The sequence below is a fragment of the Mirounga leonina genome, unplaced genomic scaffold, assembly GCF_011800145.1.
Source record: "Mirounga leonina isolate KUSES-001 unplaced genomic scaffold, KU_Mleo_1.0 Mir_174, whole genome shotgun sequence".
Lineage (NCBI taxonomy): Eukaryota > Metazoa > Chordata > Mammalia > Carnivora > Phocidae > Mirounga > Mirounga leonina.
Genome location: NW_023270451.1, coordinates 31,437,643 through 31,463,113, shown reverse-complemented (window position 1 = coordinate 31,463,113; position 25,471 = coordinate 31,437,643). Strand labels below are relative to the sequence as shown.

The following is a 25,471-nucleotide window of genomic DNA, read 5'->3' as shown; positions in this document are numbered from 1 at the left end:
TTTGCAAAGTTTTTTTTGTAAATATTTTCTAGTCAGGTGATACATAAGGAAGCAGATCAGTTCTTTGTAAAGGTGCCATCAGTTTGTTCCTTCTTCTCTTAGACTAGTAGTTTTTATTTGCCCAGTACCTGAGCAATGGAATAATACCTTTCTTGTTTTGTTTACTGTCAGGCTTTGCGCCAAGGGGTAAAACTCCTTACAAAAATGATCCTTGATAAATGGTCTTAGTATTAACCTGATGAGGGAGATATGGGCTGTTTCCATTTTTCAGGTGAAGAAACATCAGTGTAGTGATGGCGTGAGTATAGGAACTATTTGTCAGATCGTAGAGATTGTAGAGCATGTGCTTTTAATTACTGGCCTAGAAATCTCAAATGAAGCAAACCGTATAGTCTACATTATTAATGAATGAAGTGTAATTCAAATAAATTGCTTTATAATTTTAGTTTTATTCCTAGGCTCCCCTGGCGAGGAGCAAGCCACTTTCTTTCTTGTTTGGGTAAATTGGACACTGTTTTGTGTCCTTAATGCCTTAACATCATGTGTAGCATTCCAGTTCCTCATTCCCGGGGGCCTTGGCCTGTTTTCATTGACTTTGGGCCTATCCTAGACCTTACATGTGAGAAAGGTATAGACTTCTCTCTCGTTAGGCATGGGAAGAGTATCTTTACATACTGGCTGATGTCCTCTGTAGACCCAAAGCAGGTCATTTTCATATGGGTTTGATTCCCTCTGTACCCTCTGAAGAGGAATGTCTGGTTTCCCTTTCCAGGACTACTCTGTAACACTAGTGTCTCTCCAGAATTTCAGCTTTATGTCGTGGTTTGAGTTGAGTTTTACTATGTGGAGAGTTTTACTATAGGCTAATTTAATCACTGCCTCACCAAAACTGTGAAATTTGAAAATCTTAAATTTTATTGTGCAGTCTTTTAAAATAATAGTGTTGATTTAAATATTAGCTTTGGAAAGATTTCATTCCTTTTGATGGCTGCATAATATTCCATTGTATATACCACATTTGCAACGACATGGATGGAACTGGAGGGTGTTATGCTGAGCAAAGTCAGTCAGTCAGAGAAAGACATGTATCATATGAACTCACTGATATGAGGAATTCTTAATCTCAGGAAACAAACTGAGGGTTGCTGGAGTGGTGGGGGGTGGCAGACATGGGGTGGCTGGGTGATAGACATTGGGGAGGGTATGTGCTATGGTGAGCGTGGTGAATTATGCAAGACTGTTGAATCACAGATCTGTACCTCTGAAACAAATAATACATTGTATATTAAAAAAGAAGAAGAAGAAGAAGATAGCAGGAGGGGAAGAATGAAGGGGGGAAATCGGAGGGGGAGACGAACCATGAGAGATGATGGACTCTGAGAAACAAACTGAGGTTTCTAGAGGGGAAGGGGGTGGGAGGATGGGTTAGCCTGGTGATGGGTATTAAAGAGGGCACATTCTGCATGGAGCACTGGGTGTTATACGCAAACAATGAATCATGGAACACTACATCAAAAACTAATGATGTAATGTATGGTGATTAACATAACATAATAATAAAAATAAATAAATATTAGCTTTGCTACTTAGGCACCAATTTGTCTATATTACTGCACACGTCTTTCTTTAGTTTTGGCCTTAGGCTTTTTAGAGAGGGAGCTCCTGATCTAATGATTTACTGTTACTAAATCTGTTATAAATTTGGCTTTCATGGATTTTCATGTAATTAAGATCTTCTTAGATTGTTCCACATTAGGAATAAAACTAAAATTATAAAGCAATTTATTTGAATTACACTTCATTCACTAATTATGTAGACTATACGGTTTGCTTCATTTGAGATTTCTAGGCCTCCAAATCTAGGAATTTTTAATCAAAAGAAGCACTTTGAGAGGAATGTAGTCTTTTTTTTTTTTTAAAGATTTTATTTATTTATTTGAGAGAGAGAGAATGAGAGACAGAGAGCATGAGAGGGAAGAGGGTCAGAGGGAGAAGCAGACTCCCTGCCGAGCAGGGAGCCCGATGCGGGACTCGATCCCGGGACTCCAGGATCATGACCTGAGCCGAAGGCAGTCGCTTAACCAACTGAGCCACCCAGGTGCCCCAGGAATGTAGTCTTTCTAATCCAATAAAAACAAGTTAGAATTTGTTTAGTAAAAAAAAAAAATTTGTATTTAAAGGAACATTTTGATCATAGAAATTATATAGTTGTGATAATAGTATATGTATACTAAGTTTATTCTTTTGATAAGTTTGTTCACGAAGCTTAAGGATAAGGTGAAGAAACTGTTCTAGAAGTTTTCTGATAGTTCTAATCCCAAATGTTATATGTTATAGAGCAAGAGTGAGATTTATGATTTAGGTTCTCTTCTTGGCATGTCTCTTTAGATTCTCCAAGGTCAGATATTTTTTCCTTATGACTTGAACTAGTTTGCTTGGTTTCATGATCTCTCCTGTATAAAATATATTTAAACAACAGGAATTTTTAATGAGATTATTAAAATGTAAGTAGAATCTTCTCATTTTACTATGTAATTTTAAGTATGGGTTTTCTGTTTCAGAATTGAAACTCAAACTAATCATTTGTACATTTCTTTTCACTCTTACCATAATCTCTTACAATTTTTAAAAAAATTTATAGGAGATGAAAATACAATATTTACATCCCAATAATATTTATTTATCAAAGATAATTGTCCTACTAGCTTTTGCTTTTGGAGTAAAATGGCCATCTAGGAATTATATATAATAAAATGTTTAGCTTATAAAGATTATCTCAAAAGTTCATGTGGAAAATTTCTGAAATTCACTTGTAGGAGAACCCATAGACTATTTCAGCCTCTTTTGTGCTTCTTGGCCATATTCCATACCTATATTGGTTTTGTTTAATCCACTTTGCTCGTCTAGGCTACGAGCAATATTTATGGTCAATTCTAGTTTTTAGATTCTAAGGCTCCATTTCTTTTCAAAATATGAAAATTGAGATCAGTGAAACAGGAGGAAACTGCTAAGTTTCCTTAGCATGAAAGGTGTGTTCTTTATAGCAAGAAGTGAAAGTTAAGCGTTTGATATGATGCAAGAAGAAAGGAATAAAAAAAAAAAATCTTAAGAACACTAAAAAGCACAACACAACAGTTTGAAGTGATTCACGGTAGCGCGAACAGCCCTTCTCACACTGAGGGCCATGGTGTGTCACTGTACAAGGTCTGTGAAACCTAACAGGATAGCCCAAGCCATTAAGAGTAGCTTAAAGGTGCTGCTATATCAGTTTTATTGAGACAAGGGATTGACCTATTAAGCTTAACTAAGTTACATCTATAGATATAATAAAATAGTTTTTAGCCCAAATTAGTTAAATTTAAAAGTTTGGTGTGTAACATATAGTGGAATATATTTATATGGGACGCATCACTCTTTGATAAAGCCGGAAAAGTTTCTGTGTATACACTTCATTAATTAAGAGAGAGGGAGTGAGTGCACGCCAGGGTTGGGTGGTCATTTATCAAGAGACCCTTAGGAAGGTGGTAGCTTTACACTGAGAGAAGCTGCATCATCAGTGTCCTATAAAAAACTGATGATATACTAGGGGCGCCTGGGTGGCTCAGTCGGTTAAGCGTCTGCCTTCAGCTCAGGTCATGATCTCAGGGTTCTGGGATCGAGCCCCGCATGAGGCTCCCTGCTTGGTGGGGAGTCTACTTCCCTCTCTCCCTCTCCCTCTGTGTGTGCTCTCTCTCTCTCTAGTTCTCACTCTTTCTCAAATAAATGAATAGATTCTTAAAAAAACAAAACAAAACAAAAAAACAGATGATATACTCTAATCTGAGGAAGTGCATTATCCCAAATGGAAAGAAGTTTATTCTTGTTAAATGACTCTCAAAAAGTCTTTGGGAAGCTGAAAGGGTCATGCAGAATACTGGGATAAGTAAATGGAAGCTGTTACCACAACGAAGTCCTTCCAGACCATATGACAAGATAGTTACTAGACCCAGAAGGATAGAATGACATATAGAAGACAGCCCTGAGAGAAAAAGACATCCAATGGCAACTGACTTTTCACTAAGGGAGCCAGGGATTTAATTACCCTAACTCACATGCCTCCTTCCCATCTCTAGCTGGGGCTCTCAACTGGCAAGGACAATTAGAAGCAAAAGGACAAGAGGAATCTGATAGCTATACAGGACACTGCCCAGTCAGAGAGCACAATGGAGAAGGGTAGAGAGAGGATCTAGATAAGCAAACAGAAGCAATCCAGAATAGAGGAATTACAGTCCTTAAGGTTCAATACTCATAGCAGAATAAAAACCTATGTGTAAAAATATACAAGTCTAAGAAACATAAGCACCAAATATATGCAAAAGGATTGACAGGGTGGCTATTGTTATATCAACGAAAGTATCAATTAACTATAATATACAAGTGTATATGTGTATATAAAATATGCATTTAAAATGTTTAATTAGGGACGCCTGCGTGGTTTAGTCGGTTAAGTGTCTGCCTTCTGCTCAGGTCATGATCCTGGGGTCCTGGGATGGAGCTCCACATCGGGCTCCCTGCTCAGTGGGGAGCCTGCTTCTCCCTCTCCCACACCCCCTGCTTGTGTCCCCTTTCTCGCTATCTCTCTCTGTCAAATAAATAAATAAAATCTAAAAAAAATAAAGTAAAATGCTTAATTAAATAAAATAGTTATTACATGGTACCTGGAAATAAATATTAAACTTTATCATTTTAAAAAGCAAAACACCTGGGGGCGCCTGGGTGGCTCAGATGGTTAAGCGTCTGCCTTCGGCTCAGGTCATGATCCCGGGGTCCTGGGATCAAGTCCCGCATCGGGCTCCCTGCTAGGCGGGGAGCCTGCTTCTCCCTCTGCCTCTGCCTCTCTCTCTCTCTGACTCTCATGAATAAATAAATAAAACATTAAAAAAAAAAAAAAAGCAAAACACCTGGAATAATTTGTGTTATTATTTCAAAAAATGAAACCAAAGTTGCCATCATTACCTAAAAGCACCCTGTAAGTTTAGATGTATGCATTAAGAATAAAGTGTATACTGGGGTGCCTGGGTGGCTCACATGGTTAAGCACCTGACTCCTGAGTTCAGCTCAGGTCATGATCTCAGGATCATCAGATCGAGCGCCATGTGAGGGGATTGGGATTCTCTCTCTCTGAGCCGAACGAAGGCAGACGCTTAACCGACTGAGCCCCCCAGGAGCCCCTAGTATATCATCTGTTTTTTATGGAACACTGATGATGCAGCTTCTCTCAGTGCTACATGATGAAGCTACCACCTTCCTAAGGGTCTCTTGATAAATGGAAAAGAGAGTGGGAAGATGCTGATATGGGGACAGGCTTCATCTCACATATAACCCCAAGTCTTGCTTCCATCTAGAACATGGACACACAGAGTGAGTGGCATGGCTTTCTCCAATTTGACCGAACAAAACTTGGGAACAAAACAAAACAAAAGAGAATTATAAAATTTGAGAGCAGTAATTTAAACTAAAACTTAATTATAATTTTTGCCATCATCCAAGAGAAGGTAATTTAAAGAAATTTCTCTTAATTTAAAAAATTCATGAGAAGTCTGCTTGCAATGAAGCCAATGAAGACTTTGCAAAAGTCTCCTCATTGAAAGCTCTGCTTTTGAGCCTGCATCTACCATTCAGCAAATCTCATATCCTACCTCAGGGACTGGCTCTAAATGACTAACACCTGTCATCTTGCTCTCAGTAATGTATTTCTCTAAGTCTAAATTTTTAATTCTAGAAAAATGCCCTGGTTGTCCGGAGTATAATCAAAAGCTAGCTAACAGAAGTCCAGTATGGGTTGCATCTGAAGTTTTCACAGCAGGATAAGTTGCAGATGTGCAACTCGATGCCTCAGAGTTCCTGGGGATTCACACACACACACACACACACACACACACACACACACACACACCTCAAAACCCAATTCCAAGAGATAGTAAATGCCATGTAATAGAGAAAAGTCCATGTGCTTCCACTGATGCTCAAGTTCAGAAGATACTGTACCACTCCTCATATCCTCTAACTCCAACTCCATAAATCATTGCAACTCAGAATAGTATGCATCTGTGTCTTTCAGTAATTATCATGTTCTTCTGTAGGACTCACACTGGTAGTACTTTCCCCTGGTACTTGTTATTGTTACTGTGAATGGGATAATTTTCTATTACTTTGTTTCAATGTGTTTAATTCTACTAATTTTATACACTCTTTGTATATCTGGACAGCTCCTTAAACCCTTAAATTATGTGGATTTCATTTGATTCCTTTGGATTTTCTATATAGAATATTATGTCACCTATAAATAAGGATAGTTTTTCTCTTTCTTTATAATACATATATCTCTTTTTTATCTCTTGTATTTCTAAAGACTTCCAATGCCGTGTTAAATAGATACTCAAGCAGGAGTATCTAGGGTGGAATTAAGTCTTTCCTGTAAAGGCAAGAAGCTCTACCTTTCTACGGTTTTGCTCTTTGTTTCATGCCCACTTTATGTAGTTGACATATAGAATTTGTGATGTCTATTTTCATCTTATATTCTTTTTTGTTAAATTACAGATTCTGAACATCATGTTAAATGCAAAAAAATAATGCAATTGGAATTGAGAGAATAAAATAAGGATTCAGACAAAATTAAGATAATGCTTTCCTGAAACAAGCTATAAGGATAAATGATGTATAAATTTCCTGTGCCTGCTGTAACAAATTACCACAGACTTGGTGGCTTAAAACAACAGAAGTGTATTCTCTCACAGTGCAAGCGTCTGGAAGTCCAAATTTCATTTCCCTAGGCAGAAATCATGGTGTCAACAGGTTCATGGTCCTGGAAAGGCTTTAAGGGGGCATCTGTTCTTTGCCACTTCTGGCTTCTGGTGGCTGTCAGCCTTGCCTCATGTCTGGCTGCATCACTGAAATCTCTACCTGTATGGTCACATTGCCTCCTCCTCTTCTGTCTGTCAAATTTCCCTGTGTCTCTCTCTGATAAGGACACTTGTAAAGGCATTTAGGTCTTATTTAAATAATTCAGGATAATCTCCTCATTTCAAGATCTTTAATCACATTTCCTTTTTTTGTTTTGTTTTTTTTTTTTTAAAGATTTTATTTATTTATTTGAGACAGAGAGAATGAGAGAGAGAGAGAGAGCACATGAGGGGAGCGGGTCAGAGGGAGAAGCAGACTCCCTGCTGAGCAGGGAGCCCGATGCGGGACTCGAGCCAGGGACTCCAGGATCATGACCTGAGCCGAAGACAGTCACTTAACCAACTGAGCCACCCAGGCACCCCCTTTAATCACATTTGTAAAAAGTTTACCATATAAGGTGACATTTTCAGGTTCCAGGGATTAAGGACAGATATATTTAGGGGTCGCCATTCATCCCACTAGTATCTGCCTGTTGTCCCTAATAGATTTATTCTGTCCCCCATGCAAAATATTTACACCTCATTTCAGTATCTCCACATGTCTCAGTCCATTATATCAACTCAAGTCAAAAGGCCCATATCAATATCATCAGCTCCAAATCCTAAACCTTACTGTATAAATTGTTGAAATCTGTTATAGGTAAGACTCAGCATATGATGCATACTGGGCAAATTTCTTCTCTATTGTGAGCCTGTGAAACTAGAAAACAAGTATCTGTTTTCAAAATAGCATAGTAGAATAGTTAGACATTTCTTTTCCAAAAGAAAGAAAGTGTAAGGCAGAAAAGAATCATTGGTCCCAAGCAATATTAATCTTTAACTTGATCACATCTGCAAAAACTTTACCAAGTTCCAGTGATTAGAATCAATTTGGGTGATTCTAGGCCAACCAAATATGAAAATGTAGTACAAAACTAGAATATTTAAAATAGTTTGCTGTAGTTCAGAAGTAACATATAGAGAGATAGAGGTGGAAATTTATTATAGAATTAACTGTATTCAAACAAAGAAGGAAAAGTAGATTATTAAACAAATTCTATTAGTATATATATAATATGTATAAATCTGAAATGATTCTAATAATACAGTGTAAATTATGAAGTTTTAAGGTAAAAGTATCCTGCTTAATTATGAAGAAGGCTGTTTCTGAAAATGACTCAAAACTCAAAAAAAGGGTTGATATGTCTGAAATATAAAAATTCAGAACTCTACAAGGTAAACAAAAAAAAGTAAAAAAAAAAAGGGGGGGGGAAATATTTACAATTGCATGGCTTTCTCATTGCTAACAAAAAATATAAAAGACCTGAAGGCAATTACCTGTATTCACCTGTGAATTCCACAGCTTTTTCCTGTATGGTCTAGAAGGGTTCTAAAATCCATAATCCTGTTTTCTCATTCATAAAATGCAGATAACAGTAGATAGCTCATAAAATTTTTCTGAAGATTAGGGGCACCTGGGTGGCTCAGTTGGTTAAGCGACTACCTTTGGCTCAGGTCATGATCCTGGAGTCCCTGGATCGAGTCCTGCATCGGGCTCCCTGCTCGGCAGGAAGTCTGCTTCTCCCTCTGATCCTAACCCCTCTCATGTGCTCTCTCTCATTCTCTCTCTCTCAAATAAATAAATAAAATCTTTAAAAAAATTTTGTGAAGATTAAATGAAATACTACATGTAAAGCTCTTAAAATAGTGCCTTAAGAGTAGTAAATACTTAATTATTACTAATTACTGTCATTATGGTTATTAATATAAATAATTATTTTAATGTTCATGGACCAAATGGGTAAAGGACTTGACTAGGTACTCCACAGAAAAATAAATATGGACAAAAGCATATGAAAAGATAATCAACTTCTGTAAACAATAAGGAAAATTTATTTAAACAATTATGATATATTGAATTTTTAATTTTTTTATTTAAAGTTTAGTTTAAGCAAAGAAAAAGATCATTATCAGTTTGACAGCTTAAATAAAGTTCTTCAAGGGAGATTCTAAGCATATAGTCTCTGAATATCTTTTTCACAGAAATTTAATAGAAAAAGAAGAATCCTTTAAAACCCTTGAGGCTATATGTAGGATGATTGTGTGAGGTGGGATTCCAGAGAGTGCTCATTGCTGAGAACATATAAGAGCTTCACGGATGAATGGCTGTGGTAGAGTAAGTCTCCACCAGAAATTTCATATCTTATATTTTCATCAGAATTGACTCCTCTAGTGAAGCAGATGGTGCCGGCTCAAATGGTTAAGGCTAAACAAGGATACCACTGCATATTTATTAGAATGATAAAATTTAAAAAAATTGCCAAGGGTTGTTGTGGATGTGGAATGTTGGTAAAGATGTGGACTAACTGGAACTCTCGAAAATTACTGGTAGAAATGCAAAGTGGTACAATTACTCTGAAAAATAATGTAGTTTTTTATAAAGTTATATTTAAACTTTATCATACAGCTGGGCAGTCTCAATCCTAGGTATTTTCTCAAAAGATGTAATCACATATGTCTATGAAAGGAATTGTGTTCAGAAGTTCATAGCAGTTTTATTCATAAAAAGACAAATGCCAACAATTAGTAAGTAAACATATTGTGGTATATCTATTCAATTGAATACTGACAAACCACTGATACTGGAACAAATGGCCGAATCCTAAAAGTATTACAATAAGTGAAGAAAGCCTGACATTAAAATAGTACTTTTAAATTCCATTTACAGGAATTTTTAGAAAGGAAATCTATGGTGAGAGAAAGCAGATCAGTGTCTTTTGAGGGTGGTGGTGGGGATATGTGTAAGTATAAAAGTATATAAATGCAGAGGGCATTAGGGAACTTTTTGGGGTGGTGCAAATTTTCTATATCATGTTTGTGAAAGTGGTTATTGTATACCTTTGTTCAAACTCATTGAATGGTACACTTAAAATTGATGAATTTTATGGTATGTAAATAATACCTCAAAAAAGCCACTGGAAATATTTAGTAGAGTTTGTTATAGGTACAGTATCTCAGCACTTATAGAGTATTTTCTCAATTTAAAATGTTATGATCCAAAAAAAGTTATGATCCACAGAAATAGTCAAAAATTTTAAATTAATAACTTAAAATGCAACTTTGGAGATTTAGAGTGACTTTATTTTTTAAAAAATAAAATAATAAGCCCTTATAGGAAAAGAAGAATCACTCATCAGAAAAATAACAGTGACAGCTAAGAAGCTGATTCTCTGATATATGAATATTTTGTATATTGTGTGTGTGTGTGTGTGTGTATATAAATTAGTACTTTCTGCTGCTTAGAAAATTAACATGATATTTAAATTTGTTTTGCTTTAATAAAGATGGGTATATTTTATTTTTATTTCTTAAATCTGATTTTGTTTTAAATTAATTTAAAATAAAAGTATTTTATATTTCAGGAAATAATAAAACCAATTTGAGAGTCATTAAGTACATATTTCAAAATTATGCAATGTAACCATATTTTAGCATTCCCTTTTACTTTCAATAAAATTCTGATGTGGCTATAAAATATATGAACACCTCAGCTATACAAAATAATCTCAAAAAATCTCACCAAAATACTGTAATGGAGTATCATTTACCTTTATTAAAGATAAGGAAGCTGTGACTTACAGTAAATAATTGCTTCAAAGTTACAAGTCTTGGAAGTAAAATTCTGTCTAAATTTAAAGTTTGTCCATTCTTGGGTATGGAAGTTATGTAGTTAATTTTTGTCCCTTAAGAGTGTGGTACATAGAGAGAGAAAGGGCAAAATTTATGTAAAAACCTGACACTATTTTATCTTTTTCTTATTTGGTCTCCTATTAGGGAGTCCTAAGTGTCTCTGAAATATGGCTGCTGGATAAGTTTACAGTGTTTGGCAGTTCTCTTTTAAGCCTCTTGGGGTTATGCCAAAGGGACAGGATCCCATGGGAATTTGGTCTGAATTCTCATCCAAATGAACACCTGCTGTCATTGTGTCTTATCAATCCTGTAGTTAGCAATGCCAACTCTCTCTTTGTGGTGAAACCCATTCAACACATGGAAAAGGCATGCCAGTGTTCCTCACTAGTTTTTATTTATCCCCTCTTTTACCACATAATCCATTGCCCAAGTATCTTGGAGATAGAACTAACATTCAGTCTATCCTTGGCTATTTGGTGTTCTATATTTCTGGGAGTTTACTCAATTATAGTCCAGTCTAATTAAATGATCTTCTTCAGATACTCTCCTTTCTTCTCCTTTCCCTTTTCCCTCCTTTCTTCTTTCCCCCTCTCTGTCCTTTTTATGTTGCTTTGAAAAGGAAGAGATCTGTTATAGCAAAAATAGATGCTTGTGAAGCAAATTAATCTACACAGTCTATTTTTAAAAGTCTCAGTTCTCTATGTTAGCAGGAACAAATAATTCAAGCGGAAGCAAGTTTAATGATGGTCTCCCTATGGATAACCAATATTGACCATCCATTCTTAGGACTTGAATCATATTCCTTTGCTTTTTGTTCAACTGGTCTGCTGGATGTATGCATTTAATTATAAGGTATTACAAATTGATTTTGAACCAGATTAGGGATAAAGTCAAAATAAATGGTTTTAAAAAATTAATGATCAAGGCACATAATATATCATAAATAGCCCAGCTCACATTTTTATCTAAATTTCATACCACAATAAGACAACATTCTAAGATAGAATATATTTATGACTTATTAGTGAGAATTAAAAAAAAAAGGAAGAAACTCTGTGACTGGATTTGAGAGCTATTGAACCAATAAAAGTGAACCATCTTGATATTCCTACTTCTTAGCAAACCAGGAAGTTGATCATGTATATATAACAAAGATAGAATACCAAACCATACAGGGTTTTTTTGGTAACTTTTTAATAAGTGTTTCTATGTACACCTGTCTGTATCTTTGTGTCCTTTTCTCTTGTGGATTAATTCAATTACTTAATGATTTTGAGAGGATAAAATGTACGGGAAAAATTGCAGCGCTATTACAGCTTTATCTTGTAGGGAAAGCAACTCAGTCTGCCATCTGCAGTGGGCATTGGTCCCTCTCTTGTTGTGCCTCATGCTTTGTTATGCATGAGTAAGCACATTAGCCTTTTCATTTCATTCATTAGACTTTTAATCCTTGATTAGTGTTTTCTAGATTCTCTCAAATACACAACTTCTTTATTTCCTTTGTGTTTGGCTTTTCTTTTTTTCTTTTTTTTTTATCTGCACTATGAAACAAAATTAACAGTTAATCGCAACAATAGCCCTGTTTCTACTGAGATGACTGGTAAATATATTAGTTTCTCATTGTGGCGTGATTAATCATGTGTAGATGAAGAATGGGAAAATATATTCTTGCTTGGAATATAACAAGGGCAACTCTTTAAAGTCAGCAAGGACAGTCTTTATGTTTGAAAAGCTTGAATCACAATATTCCACCAGTCTCCCATGCTCAGTGTGATTCTGTCTCATAGGAACTCTGAGTGGATTTCTTAAAAGAAAGAAATCCATTAGGGTTCATAATTGGTGCATTTGGAGTCTCAGAGCCTAGTTACACTTATCATCAATTTTCCAGAAATATTTTTTTTTCTTTTTGTTGCTTTTTTTTCCTCCATTAAGCAAGATAAGATATGTCAGAAAGTTGCTTGTGAACAGTTAATAATTACACATTCAAGACACTCTTAGCAAACTTTGAAGTCCTGTGATATACTTAACTTTTTTATATATGCACCCTCACACTATCTTTTTACTCATAATTAATCTCACAGGACTAGAAAGTACTCCACCTGATTACTCCTCTACTTAGGCCATTCTTCCAGCTACGTGTAACAATATTTTCAACTACTTTTAACATTTATGTTCATAGACACTCTCTTAAACATACTTTGATCATGAGGCCAAAATCAGGTAGTAAAGGAGATACATAAATTAAATAGAAATCAGTTCCTAGAAGTCAATATGACAAGTAACCAGTGGTGAAATGATGACGTAAATCACACTTACACTGAATTTGTATAGATTACTCATTTTTGCCTAATTTCAGAATATCTTCTGGGCAGCAATAGTGTTAAGAAAGAGTTACTTTAAAAATATTATTAGTTTATTTTTGTCTTTTAATCTTTATTTCCACAAGATAGTAGGATCATAAACTGCCTCATTTTACTTTTCTATTTCTCTCCTTAGGATGCTTCCATTGCACACAGATTCCACATCATGAGAGAAAAACACCCAGAAAAATTCAACAGTAGGTAAGGTAACAAATGATAAAATTATAATTGTGGTTGCTGTTGATGAATTATGTCATGAAAAGGATCACTATATGGTATAAAACACTTTACATATAATAGCTGAATAACATTAGGGGTATGTGTAAATATTGGGACAAAAGTGTAAATGAATTTAATTTTTCCTCTGGTTTTAACGAAACTACACTGCAGAATGCAATTGTGATCTCTAGTCCATTCTCATGTTGAAAAGAAGAATTTCAAGTATATAAGGTGAAAATAATAAGATACATGGGAAGTCTTTACATGGCTAGGGGTATGAGGGGTGATCATCCTAAATCCCAAAGAAAAACATGGGACTGTGATTTGATAATGCTGAGTAACTGTGTATTACAAAGGCATCAGGTAAGCCCTGGCATCTCTGTACCGTCTGTCCAGTATTGGCCTCAACCAAATGGAAAATAAACCAGAGAATTATCAATGCTAACATAAACTAATTTTAAAGATTTATTCTTTAAGGAGAAGAGCCTTGACAATTAGAATTAGTTCTGCTACTATAGTAATACACATTTTTCCCTTCCAAATGTAAATGTTGACTTTTTTGGATATTCAAGGACATAGGGGAAGGTTTGGTTTTGTATCTTTCCCATTTCTAGACAGAAACAGGGCTATTTCCCCTCGACCCCCCTAGAAATATGAGACAGAAGAAGTGAATCATCTTTGCTTCAATTATACCCATTTCTACTATGTTCATTTCACAAAGTTACAAAATCATAATCTGTCTTTCTATGCAGATATTTGAGTGATTTATATATTAATGTTCAAAGCCCAAGTCTCTATAGTCCCTGTGTTTGGCTAGTTTAACAACCCTGGAAATCATAAATCATGATGTTATGTTTTGCCTTTACTCTCATGGTTCAGCCAGGTACAATTTTGGTTTAAAGAAAATGGAAGAAATGTACATATGAGTATGTACATGTGCACATCATATCTTTAGAGGAATTCACCAAAATCTCTTAACTCTGGTTCCTCCTGGAAAAGGAAACTAAATAGTTGAGGTGGAGACTAAATTTTTACTGTATACTTTTTTTGTGTGAATTTTATGCCATGTGTATTATAAAATTTAGTAGTGATCTCATTAAAATTTTGTACCTGTAAGTTTTCTTTGCATGTAGAATAGACATTTTCATTTTACAAGATTTAATTTTTCATGAGATATATGAAAATAAATTGATCTAACAATGAAATCATATTCACCTTATAGTAGATTTCAACACATATTAATATACCTTGAATGTCCTGAAAATGAACATATTTGTTAATGTACATAAAACCTTATTACAAAATCTAGCCTATGCTTACTCAAATGCTATCCCATGCAGCATTCATATGTTGATATTCATATGTTAAAATAGATTTCAAACAAAAAAATAATTGTTATTTGAGAATGAGGCATGCAGTGTCCCCCATCCAGGAGTTTCACAATTTAAAAGCCCATTAAGACTTTAAGAAATACCTGGGGAAATAAACTTTGTTAATATTTAAGGCATTTTTGTTCCAAACTTAGCAGAGAGAGAGAAAGGGAGAAACAGAAGAGATGAGGGCAGAGGGAAGAAAGGAGAATTAAAAGTATAGAGAAAGTGTATCAATCTATTTATGTGATAATCAAATTGACATACTATATATAAGAATGCCAATGTTTATGATCCTCTCTCAAGTGTCCGAGGTTAATGCAATCTGTTCTCCAGAATAATTTTAATTCTTCTTAATAAGACTTCTGTTGTTCATATATATATATATATATATATATATACTTATTTTTTTATTATTGATTGCAGTACTAATTTATGACATTCCTTACTGCCCAATGTGTGGTTAAATAGTATGTACAGCAAAGTGTGTGTACATCCTAATGTATTTAAAAGGTGTAAAACTACATCCTATTGAAGCTTATTTGTAAATTTGAGGGATGAATAAACCTTGCATAGTTTAAAAGGAATATTTCATTTGGAACAGTGATAATATAGAAAACACCTTTTAGATTCACACCTCACATGTTTCTCCTGTGAGTTCCAAGAATGCCAGGTATATAGTAGATGCTCAGTGTATTATCTGTTTTTCAGTTAACAGCTCTAAAATTGCACATATTACCAGGTCAGTTAGGCATATACATTTCAATCTGTACTTTTGCAGATTGTCTTCACTGAGAATTACAAGCATTTAGATAATTCCCTAAACTATAATGCAACATATTCAGAATATGAAAATTTTCTAATAAATTTTTATGAGGAAGACATGCCACATATTGTGCACAAGCTATTTCATACTTAAAAGGGCAGATTTTCCGATTTCAACTTTGAGACACGTTCAGCCATAGCACTCTTCCGTATTTTGAGGAATTTGCAAATGGATTTTTTTAAATACTCCTAATAATGGTGTTTCAGATCAGATCTCTTGTCACAATAAATCATATGCCATTAATATTATCCTCTAGCATGCTCACCTTGAAATTCATTTATATTTTAAAGAACCTGATGTTTCTAACATTATCTTAAGGAAATTAATTACCAAAATATATAGTTCTCTCTATGCTTCTTCTGACAGAAATTGAAAGAACTGGGAAAGATAATGATTTTTCCGGTGCTTAAGAAAGTGCTAGTTGAGAGGTTTATATCTTATTCTTTTCCAAATTTTTATGTAAATCTAAGTTAACTGTTAAAAGGAAGTATGCTGTTTAACTTTCTAAACTTTAAGATATTCTTGAGTCCAACCAAAATCTTTTTCATTATTTTAGATTCAAATAATCCTTAAAGTATTTATGCTACTATTATTTAAAACCATTTATTACATGATATCAGTATTTAAAACATTAACTTGACTATTACTATTAACAATCACATAAAAAAAACCTCAACTATTAACAATCACATTTGGGCCCTTATAATTAACATACAGTGCTGGTTCTCCTGGTCTGTTGATAGTAGAGCCTTGTATTGCTTCTCAGCCTTTTGGCTACGATCAAGTGTAGAGTAGAGCATTGTATGCTCTTACTTTAAAAAAATGATATTAATCATTGTATATTGGCACAATAAAATATGTATCCATTAAAATGATCATTTTGAAGGCTTATAATAATTTTGAAAAAAAATTCAAAACCATTTAATTCATCCATGAGTGAAATCTTGCAACATTAACAAGGACTTCCAAGTAATATGCACAATGGAACTAGTTACAGAAAAAGTATTGGTGATCTTACAAAGATTTATTAATATTGTAGTTATAGCTTGTTTTCAAAGAACTAATTCAAGTTTTTAATAAACAATACTTGATACCATTTGCTAGCAAACACTGATGGCCCACAGTACTCCACAAAGATACTAATTCACTAAGTCCACAAGTAAGTACTTATTTAAAAGTATCTGCTCTCAAACCCCCTGAATGAAACAAAGACCGTTTTCTTAGTCTCCTTTTCAGGGGAATATACTCCATTCCTGTTCTACTTTCTGCTTTTTATGAAGAAATCTACAACTGGAAAAGTGAAATTGGTGTGTGAATTTAAATAAAGCAGTTTAACTCATAATCTGTGTAGTGGTACCAGATATGTCCCAGGGCCTTACCCTGCATGTGTGTGAAGGAAGAAACCAAACTGACAAATTGGTATACCAGACGTATACTTCATCACTATATTAATAAGCTCTGATATAAAAAAGAAGGTAGGCTCTCCAAATTAAGAAATTAAGAGCAGAAATTAAGAGCAGACATGAATTTAGAAAATTTGTCTTTGCCTTTAAAAATCACACTCATTCTGTGGAGTGATTCTCTCTCTCTTTTTTTTTCCCCCTGGCAATAGGCTTGGTGAAATCATAGAATGAGACTCTTTCTGGGACTTTAGTATCTATACATGGCATGGAACATAATGAGCACTTTGTAGATATTTGCTAAATTTATTTACTAAATTATTTATTATTGAGTGGTATATTTGTCTTTTAAATACCTAACTACTTTTATAGTTTACCCTTTTTATAGTGCCAAATAAGTAATAGAAAAAATAAAGTTGAAATACGTCTAGAATGAGTCTTCATTCTAAATAACTATTTTTTCAGGTACTAATAATGCCTTTTAGTTTTTCACTACAGTGTTCATGTACTTCATTTCCAAAGACCCCAGCAATATTAATAAACAAGTAAAAATCCTGCTGTATAAATCTCTGAGCACTGTGAATGTCTTGCTAATGAATAATACAAGCTTTGTAGATTTGTTTAGCACTTGTTATCATCAACTTTATAGGTCAACAATATGTAATTATCAACCAATTATTAATATTTTCCTGGTGATGCTGAACTGAAGACTGAGTATAAAAAAATCACTCTCTCTCTCTCTGTAGTAATTTTGTAAGTTGCATATCATGTGATATTAAGCTAAATACAAACAAATTTTGCATAAATGATAAGAAAAGATATTTTATGGAAGCAAATATTTTTATTGGTCAAATAACTCATAAAATATTCTTATTGATCTTGAAATGCCAATTTTTTTATAAAGATTTTTATTTATTTATTTGTCAGAGAGAGAGAGAGAGCACAAGGAGGGGGAGCAGCAGAGGGAGAGGGAGAAGCAGACTCCCCGCTGAGCAGGGAGCCCAATGTGGGGCTTGATCCCAGGACCCTAGGATCATGACCTGAGCCGAAGGCAGACGCTTAATGACTGAGCCACCCAGGCGTCCCCTTGAAATGCCAATTTTATACCTGTATAAAATTGTATTTATTTTAAACTGTGTGTATGTATATCTGTTCTTTACTTGGAAATTATATTTTTCCATATATTCTATACTACATTATATGTGACATACTATAATTTACAAGTTAATAGAGAAATAAAACCTCTGAATCTTTTTTTTTTAAACTTTCCACCTTGGTGTTCTAGAGGCATAGCAGACAGACAAGAACAATGAAATAAAATTGTTGATTATTATCTAGACAGAAAAGTTCCAGCTGAAGTTCTAGAATAAAACGTGGGGTTAAGAATAAAATAATGTTTCAGTAGTGATAGAAAAATGTTGTATCATAGCCAGATATTTTTATTTATTATTTAAAGACCAGTGAGAAGTTGTTTCTCTGAATTCAGTAAAATACATTTCTCGAAGCTTTAAGAGCAATGCTCAAATTCTGTCTTATATCATGATGACATATTCATATATCAAATTTTCTTCATATACTATAAATATTTTAATGTGTGTTTAGTAAAAGCCAATTTAAATTATCTTTCAATGAATTTCACGATATAGTGTCTTACATACGTATCTTACATATGTTTTTAAGTTAATCACAATATAGCAAATAAAACAAGATATCCCTTCTTTTTTCTATCTGAATGTTTTAATGACATAATTATAGAATTTCATTTTCTGGAATTCATCTTTTCTTATACTTTGAAATTATAGAAATTAAAAAAATTACAAATAACTTTTATTGGTATTTTTTAAATCTGTAGAATAATTGATTTTTAAATTAAAGACATATTCACACTCCATTTAAAACAATGTAAATGAAGACAGAATGGAGTCTGCATTGTCTTTAAGGCATTTGACCTCACTTTTGCAACCATCAGTCAAGACAGCTTTGTTACTGTATAGTGAAACATTTTATCTATTTAAGAATGTACATAATTCCACTTTATGTAAAGGGTACCATCTTTTATAAATTAGGGAAATAGTACTACTGATATTAAAAGTTAAACATTTTCATTTTTAGTATGTTGAATAAAATCTATATTCATTAGAAAAGTTAGTGTTGTACAGGGACTTTTTTTTTTTTTAAAGATTTTATTTATTTATTTGAGAGAGAGAATGAGATAGAGAGCAGGAGAGGGGGGAGGGTCAGAGAGAGAGGCAGACTCCCTGCTGAGCAGGGAGCCCGATGTGGGACTCGATCCCGGGACTCCAGGATCATGACCTGAGCCGAAGGCAGTCGCTTAACCAACTGAGCCACCCAGGCGCCCTGTACAGGGACTTTTTGGACAGGATTATATTCTCGTGAGAATTCTGTATCCTAAATCATTTTTTTATGTTTTCATTTTCTGTGTACCTAGCCAATTTTGGTCTTTTTAAAAAATAGAAACATACTCATTTTTCATTCTCACTTAGAATGACTACTCAATTATATCTTTTAAATGACATTTCTTGAAATTTTTTGTGTCAGCACTATTACTAAATCAGTGTTCCCACATGACTAAACTATGATCTGTGTATAAGCCATTTAGTGCATAGTTAAATAGGTGGATTGTAATATATAGACTTATATATGTGTATACATATATGTGATGCATAGATTTATATATATGTGTACATATATATTTTCTGAGAGTTTGGCTTTTTCATATTATGTAAATTTTTCATGACTATATTCTTATACATAAATTTATAATATAAGGCTTTTAAAATAATTTACTAGTAGTTGTGCCATTCTATTCATATATTTTCATTTGTATGTTGAAACACAGTTAAATATTTCATCTGAGCAGGTAGAAATATGAATGGTTAAAGGAGTCAGAGTTGTGTGCATAGTGATGCAGGGGATTCAATTCACCTGAATCTTCCTGCATTATTTCCTGGTTTCATTAAATCAGAATACTCATTTTTCTGTCCAGGCTGTTCAAAATCATGTATATAAGATAGTTCTTTGGAATGGAGTGAGAACTCGAGGATAAATAAGGAAAAGATCCAATAACTTTTCTTCCTTCGTTTTTTTTGCCTCTCACTCTTTGTTCTCTCCTAAGTTCTTATTTCTACTCTCTCTCTCTCTCTCTCTTTTTTTCTGTACTCTTGCCACTACAGTGGAGAATCATAAGTATCAATAGAAGGTCCTGAAGTTTGGATAAAATAGTGCTTATCTGATTTGGTTGATTATTTTGCAGACACTTATTAAAGGAGCTCTTTTTATATGATGGGCATCCAGCTAGACACTGAATCTTTCATATCTCTGAGGCAAATGAGGAAAATGAATTTGGGGTTACATAGAAAACTTAGTGATAGGTTGTGCAGAAAAATATAAACAGGAAGAAAAGGTTACATTATATTAATACAGAGGAGAGGATATTTCCTAGGGCTCCCAATTTAAGGTGACCATTGAGCTCTAAAGGATATATATGGAAGTAGGGGTTGCTTATATGTTCTCTGATTTAGCTGAAGAAAAAGAAACATTTATTTCTAGTTTCTGTTTGCAAGATACGTTTTATTAGTATCATTTTCATGCAAATATTCTAAAATTTTTCTTGTTTGATTTTGCCTTTCTTTTCCTAGGATTTGTGTTTTGCTTTACATGAATTTGCATGTGTTTTATGCAAAAGTTTCATACACATACACACACACAAGCACACAGTCACTTCCTAGGATGCCAAATTAAGAAAAGAGATTTGTGAAGTACCAGTAGTTAATTCAGGATGTCTACAACATCACAACTGAATAATCCAAGACAGTGTATTTTCTATAAGAAAGAGTACTAAACAGTAAGAAAGGAGTTTAGGGAAAACATTTCTACCCATTATTACAGATTTGATGCCTACATGGAAACTTTTGGGAAATATTTGTGAAATTAAAACACTTAAGTAAATTATTTGTTTATTACGAAATGACAGCATCTGTGTTTGTGTGTGTGTGTGTGTGTGTGTGTGTATATATATATATATAAATTTCAATTAGTGCATAGTAAATAAATGATCAATTTTTAGGCAAAAACCAAAGATAAGCTTAGCCAGCAGTTAAAGCTGCTGTTTCTGGGAACATTATCCCTAGTTTACAAAGTGTTTTTGTATTAAAAACACTAAAGCTCCCATTTCCTTTGTGTTCAGGCCTACTCCCTATTTCAGATTTGTCTGTCCAACTGTAAGAGAAACCAGTTGTGCCCTGGGGACTGAGGGGATCCACTAAACTAATTAGACAATGGACAGCTGACTTTGGGGAATGAGCACTTGACCTTGACCAATGTCAATGACAGAAAATGTTCTTACAATATTCATAGATATTTGGAATTGAATATCATCCCATTGTTATATTCTTTAGTATAGATATAGCAAGTTACATATAAGTTAGTTAATTTTATATGAAGTTTAAGTATCTAATTTGTAATATCCATATGCTTTAGAATTCAGTCTATCAATAATATAAGTGTTTTTGGGTTGTTAGAGAATAAAATCTCTTGATTCTTGGTAGAAATTATCCCTGGAAACAGTTTTGAGAACTCTTTTTATATCCCCTTTTTATAGGACATATTAAGTATAAAGTAAGCCTATCTTGAACTCTTTCCAAAGAAGTTAATCACCTCATTATAAGGTAATTTTGCCTGGAATAATCCCTGGCATGGCTAATTGGAACTAATTTGGTGCTCTCCATTGCCTCTTGCTCTACCTGAGCATTAGTTACTAATGCCTTTCCTTTTGGAATACATATTCTTATATAGATATGTTCAGCATTATTTTCTGACTGAGCATAATTAATCCTAATATATTAACCTCAAATGGCTAATATACTTAAAAAAATAAGAGTTCCCTGACATAAATTTTTTTTGAAGAGAAAAATAATATTCTCACTTTGGAAACATTTTGAAGTTTGTATATTCTGTTTTATATTTCTACATGACTAGTGTTTTCACAAAGTAGAGAATCTTACTTAAGCAACCCATATATATACACACACACTAATCCTAAAATATGAAGAAATTATTTCCTCAATGGGTAAGATTTCTGAAGAGAATCAGAAAGTAGAAGTACAACATCTTGATTTATTATGACTTTTAATTCTAATTTCTCTGATTTTTTTTTCTCTTCCCATCTGTGCTTCTAGCAAGAAAAATACCAGAAACTCTAAATAGCTTTATTGTATTTTTTAAGATTTTATTTGACAACCACTTATAAGGGGCCAAAAATGTGCTAAGAACTGTCAAGGTATCCCTGTTACCATCATTTCATAACAAGCTATTTGCCACCATATAACTAGGGTTCAATTTCCTTTACCAGTTAAGATTGTTCCTGTGTAGTCTTTGCCCTCGTTAATGGCTTCCTAAGGCTTGTCCTTTTTTACCTGTCCTTCTAGATTCTGTTCATCCTTCAGTTCTGAAGCAAATGTTGTGGCAACATTCCACTTCCACATTTCAAAATCTCTTCTGTTTACTGTGGCTACATAACAAACTACTTGAAAGCTTGGCGATATAAAATAGCCATTTTATTATGTGCGTAGCTCCCATGGGTCAGCAGTTCAAACAGGGCAAAGCAGAGATGGCTTATCTCTTTCATCATCTCCAGGTCCTCAGCTGGGGAAACAGGATTGGAAGTGATTGGATTGGCTAGAGGCATGGTTACTCTCATGTCTGGTGGCTGATGCTGGTTGTTGGTTGAGACCTTACCTGGAGCACTGTGTTGGTCAGGGTCCTCTCCTTCCTCTGTGTTTTGTTCCATTCATGTCCTTAACAGTTTAGATGATGTCTACCCACACTGGGGAGGGTCATCTACTTTACTGAGTCCTCCAATTTAATGCTAATCTCATCCAGAAATTTTCACACTCACACACACACAGAAATAATGTTTAATCTGGGCACCCTGTGGTCAGTCAAGTTGTCACATAATATTAGCTATCACAGCACCTGCCGTTGGCTTCTTTATGTGGCCTGAGCTTTCTCACAGTGTGATGGCCTAAGATGGCCATACTTGTGAATGGCAGCTCAGGCCTCCACAAGTGAGTATCCCAAGAGGACAGGAGGAAGCTCTGCCCTTTCTTCACTTAGCTTTGGAAGTCTTACAGTTTCATATTCATTGTACTTGTATTAACAGATTTTTATGATCACCAAACTTATCGGACTATTCAGCACCAAATATTAATCCTGCATATATTTCCTTATCCTATTCCTCTCTCGATCCTCACAACACCCATTTCCAACATTCCTCCATTCTTTTCAAGCCTTCTTGATTTACTCTTGGAGATAACCCTGACTTCTATTTCAGTAAGAAAAAATAAAAAACACCCAATCAAACGTGATGAACTTAACTCCCAATACCAAAGCAACAATGTGTCTACATCCACATCCATCCTTCCCTCATCCTTTGATAACGGCAGATAAGCTAGCCTTCCGTTAGCCTGGGGCCACTGCACCTTGTGACCCATATCTGTTTTGTCCCACTGCCACCCTCTGTTTCCCTTGACCTTGAGGGCAAGAGAAACTTTATCCCTCTCTCCTACATCTTTCCTGCCCTACCACTACAAATTCTAACAGCTTCCAAAGAAGCTCTACATAGTTTCTCTTCATCGTTAAAAAAAAAAAAAAAAAAAGTCTCCTGATCTTTTCTTCAGCTTGCCTCATGTACTTTATCCTCTTCACAACCAAACTCTAAATAAATTTTCAGTAATGTCCCATTGCTCATTCATTCCCTTCTGAAAACCATTCCATATATATATATGTATATATATATACATATATATATATGTATATACATATATATATATGGACCAAGCAAGAGAAGTTTTAGAAAGAGAGAGTAAAAACCGGTTTTTTGCCTCTACAGAAATTGAATGTCATTTACTCTCTCTTCCTAAAACTTCTCTTGCTTGGTCCATAAAATACACCATTTTAACTGTTCCTACTCAGTTTGAGCTTATTTATGACTTCTGTCTAATCAATCCTTAATTGTTAGTGGTCCTCGGAATTCTGAGATATACTCAGTTTACCCTCTCTTCTCAAATCTCTTGAAACGTCATCAAAAGAGTGATCTTTTTAAAATGCTGACCTACTTTCTTTTTTTAAATACATTAATTTTTCAAATCCTTACTAGGCCCTCTACCATCTGGTTCCTGGCCTGACTTTTGGCCTTTTCTCTGAATTTTATCTTTGTCTTTTGTTACGATGTCTGCCCTTCCTAGCCTTTTAATTTGGCTATTGCTGCTCATTAGACTGAAGATACCTGGTTAGATGCTACTTCCTAAGGATAGTAGTGCTCCCTTGTTCCACCATCTAGATCGGGCTCCCAAACCACCCTGCACTTCCTTTTTGTAGAGTTTGTAGAGGATTAATACTTTGAAGTATTATTTGATAATACTGTTTTAAATTCCTTCACGTATTTTGATTTAACTCTCTGGCCCATCCTTTTCCCAAACTATGCTCTAATGCATTTACCACTTCATGATTGGGTTAGGAAGAAAGAGATCACATTTCTGAGTGATTAAATTTCAAGAGACTTGAACTTCATGTCAGGGACAAAAGTTTGAGAATAATTTTGGAAATTTTATAATTCTGATTTGTAAATACCAAAAGTAAAGCCCTGAAGGACTCAAAGTATGAGATGTGTGTTAAAATCATGATTCTGATATCATAGAGTCCTTGAAGCAATCTGAAACAATAGAAAAGCTTTATTTAAAAATATGTGTATTTTTTATGGCACCTCCAAGGAATTTGGCAATAAAGAGTTAAGTAGCACTTAAGAAATTACTGTTGAAACTGGTGGTACACAGGAAAGCATGATAGTGGGACTAGGCGAGGCAAATATTACAAATAAAGGAAGATTTTACTGATTGCTATTTATGATATTGTTTCTGATTGTTAGAATTTTTCATTTTTATTTTTAAAAATCTAATTACGATTTTGTCAGACTTTCAAATTTTCACAGTTCTCAACTTCATTTTTTAATATAGGCTTCACTACAATTCTAAGCTTAGCACATTTATAGAATTCTATATAGAATCAAGTTTATTTTTGTTTATGTAGACACATGTATGTGGCTTTTATTAAAGTTATAGGAAGGAAGTCAGATGTTTATTTTGTTTTAGAGACTTTTTTTGCAATTTGATGTTTTGTATTTTTAAACTGTTTTTTCCTTTTTTATTGTGGGAAAATATATATAACACAAAATGTTTCACCTTAATTATTGTTTGTGTACATTTCAGTGGCATTAGGTACATTGATATTGTTGTGCAATCATTACCACCATCCATCTCCAAAATGTTTTTATCTTCCCAAACTAAGGCTCTGTACCTGTTAAACGATAACTTTTATCTTCGCCCTCCTCCTGGTCCCTGGCAACCACCATTCTACTTTATGTATCTATAAATTTGACTACTCCAGCTACCTCCCATAAATGGAACCATGCAATAGTTGTCCTTTTTTGTATTCTTTCATTTAATGTACCGTCTTCGGTTTAGTCCATTTTGTAGCATGTGTCACAATTTCCTCCTGCCTTCCTAAGGCTAAATAATGGTCCATTGTATGTATATACTACATTTTGTTTATCCAGTTATCTGCTAATGGACATTTGAGTTATTTCCATCTTATGGCTATTGTGAATAAA

At 34.2% G+C, this 25,471-nt stretch overlaps 1 protein-coding gene across 1 annotated transcript in view; it reads left to right on the top strand.

Annotated features, from left to right (window-relative positions):
• Positions 1-25,471, top strand: part of DGKB (diacylglycerol kinase beta) — a 401,327-nt gene that overhangs the window by 253,191 nt on the left and 122,665 nt on the right. Inside the window, exon 21 of the mRNA XM_035020662.1 lies at positions 13,107-13,171. Within this exon, the coding sequence (XP_034876553.1) occupies positions 13,107-13,171 (65 nt within the window). The remainder of the gene's footprint in view (positions 1-13,106; positions 13,172-25,471) is intronic.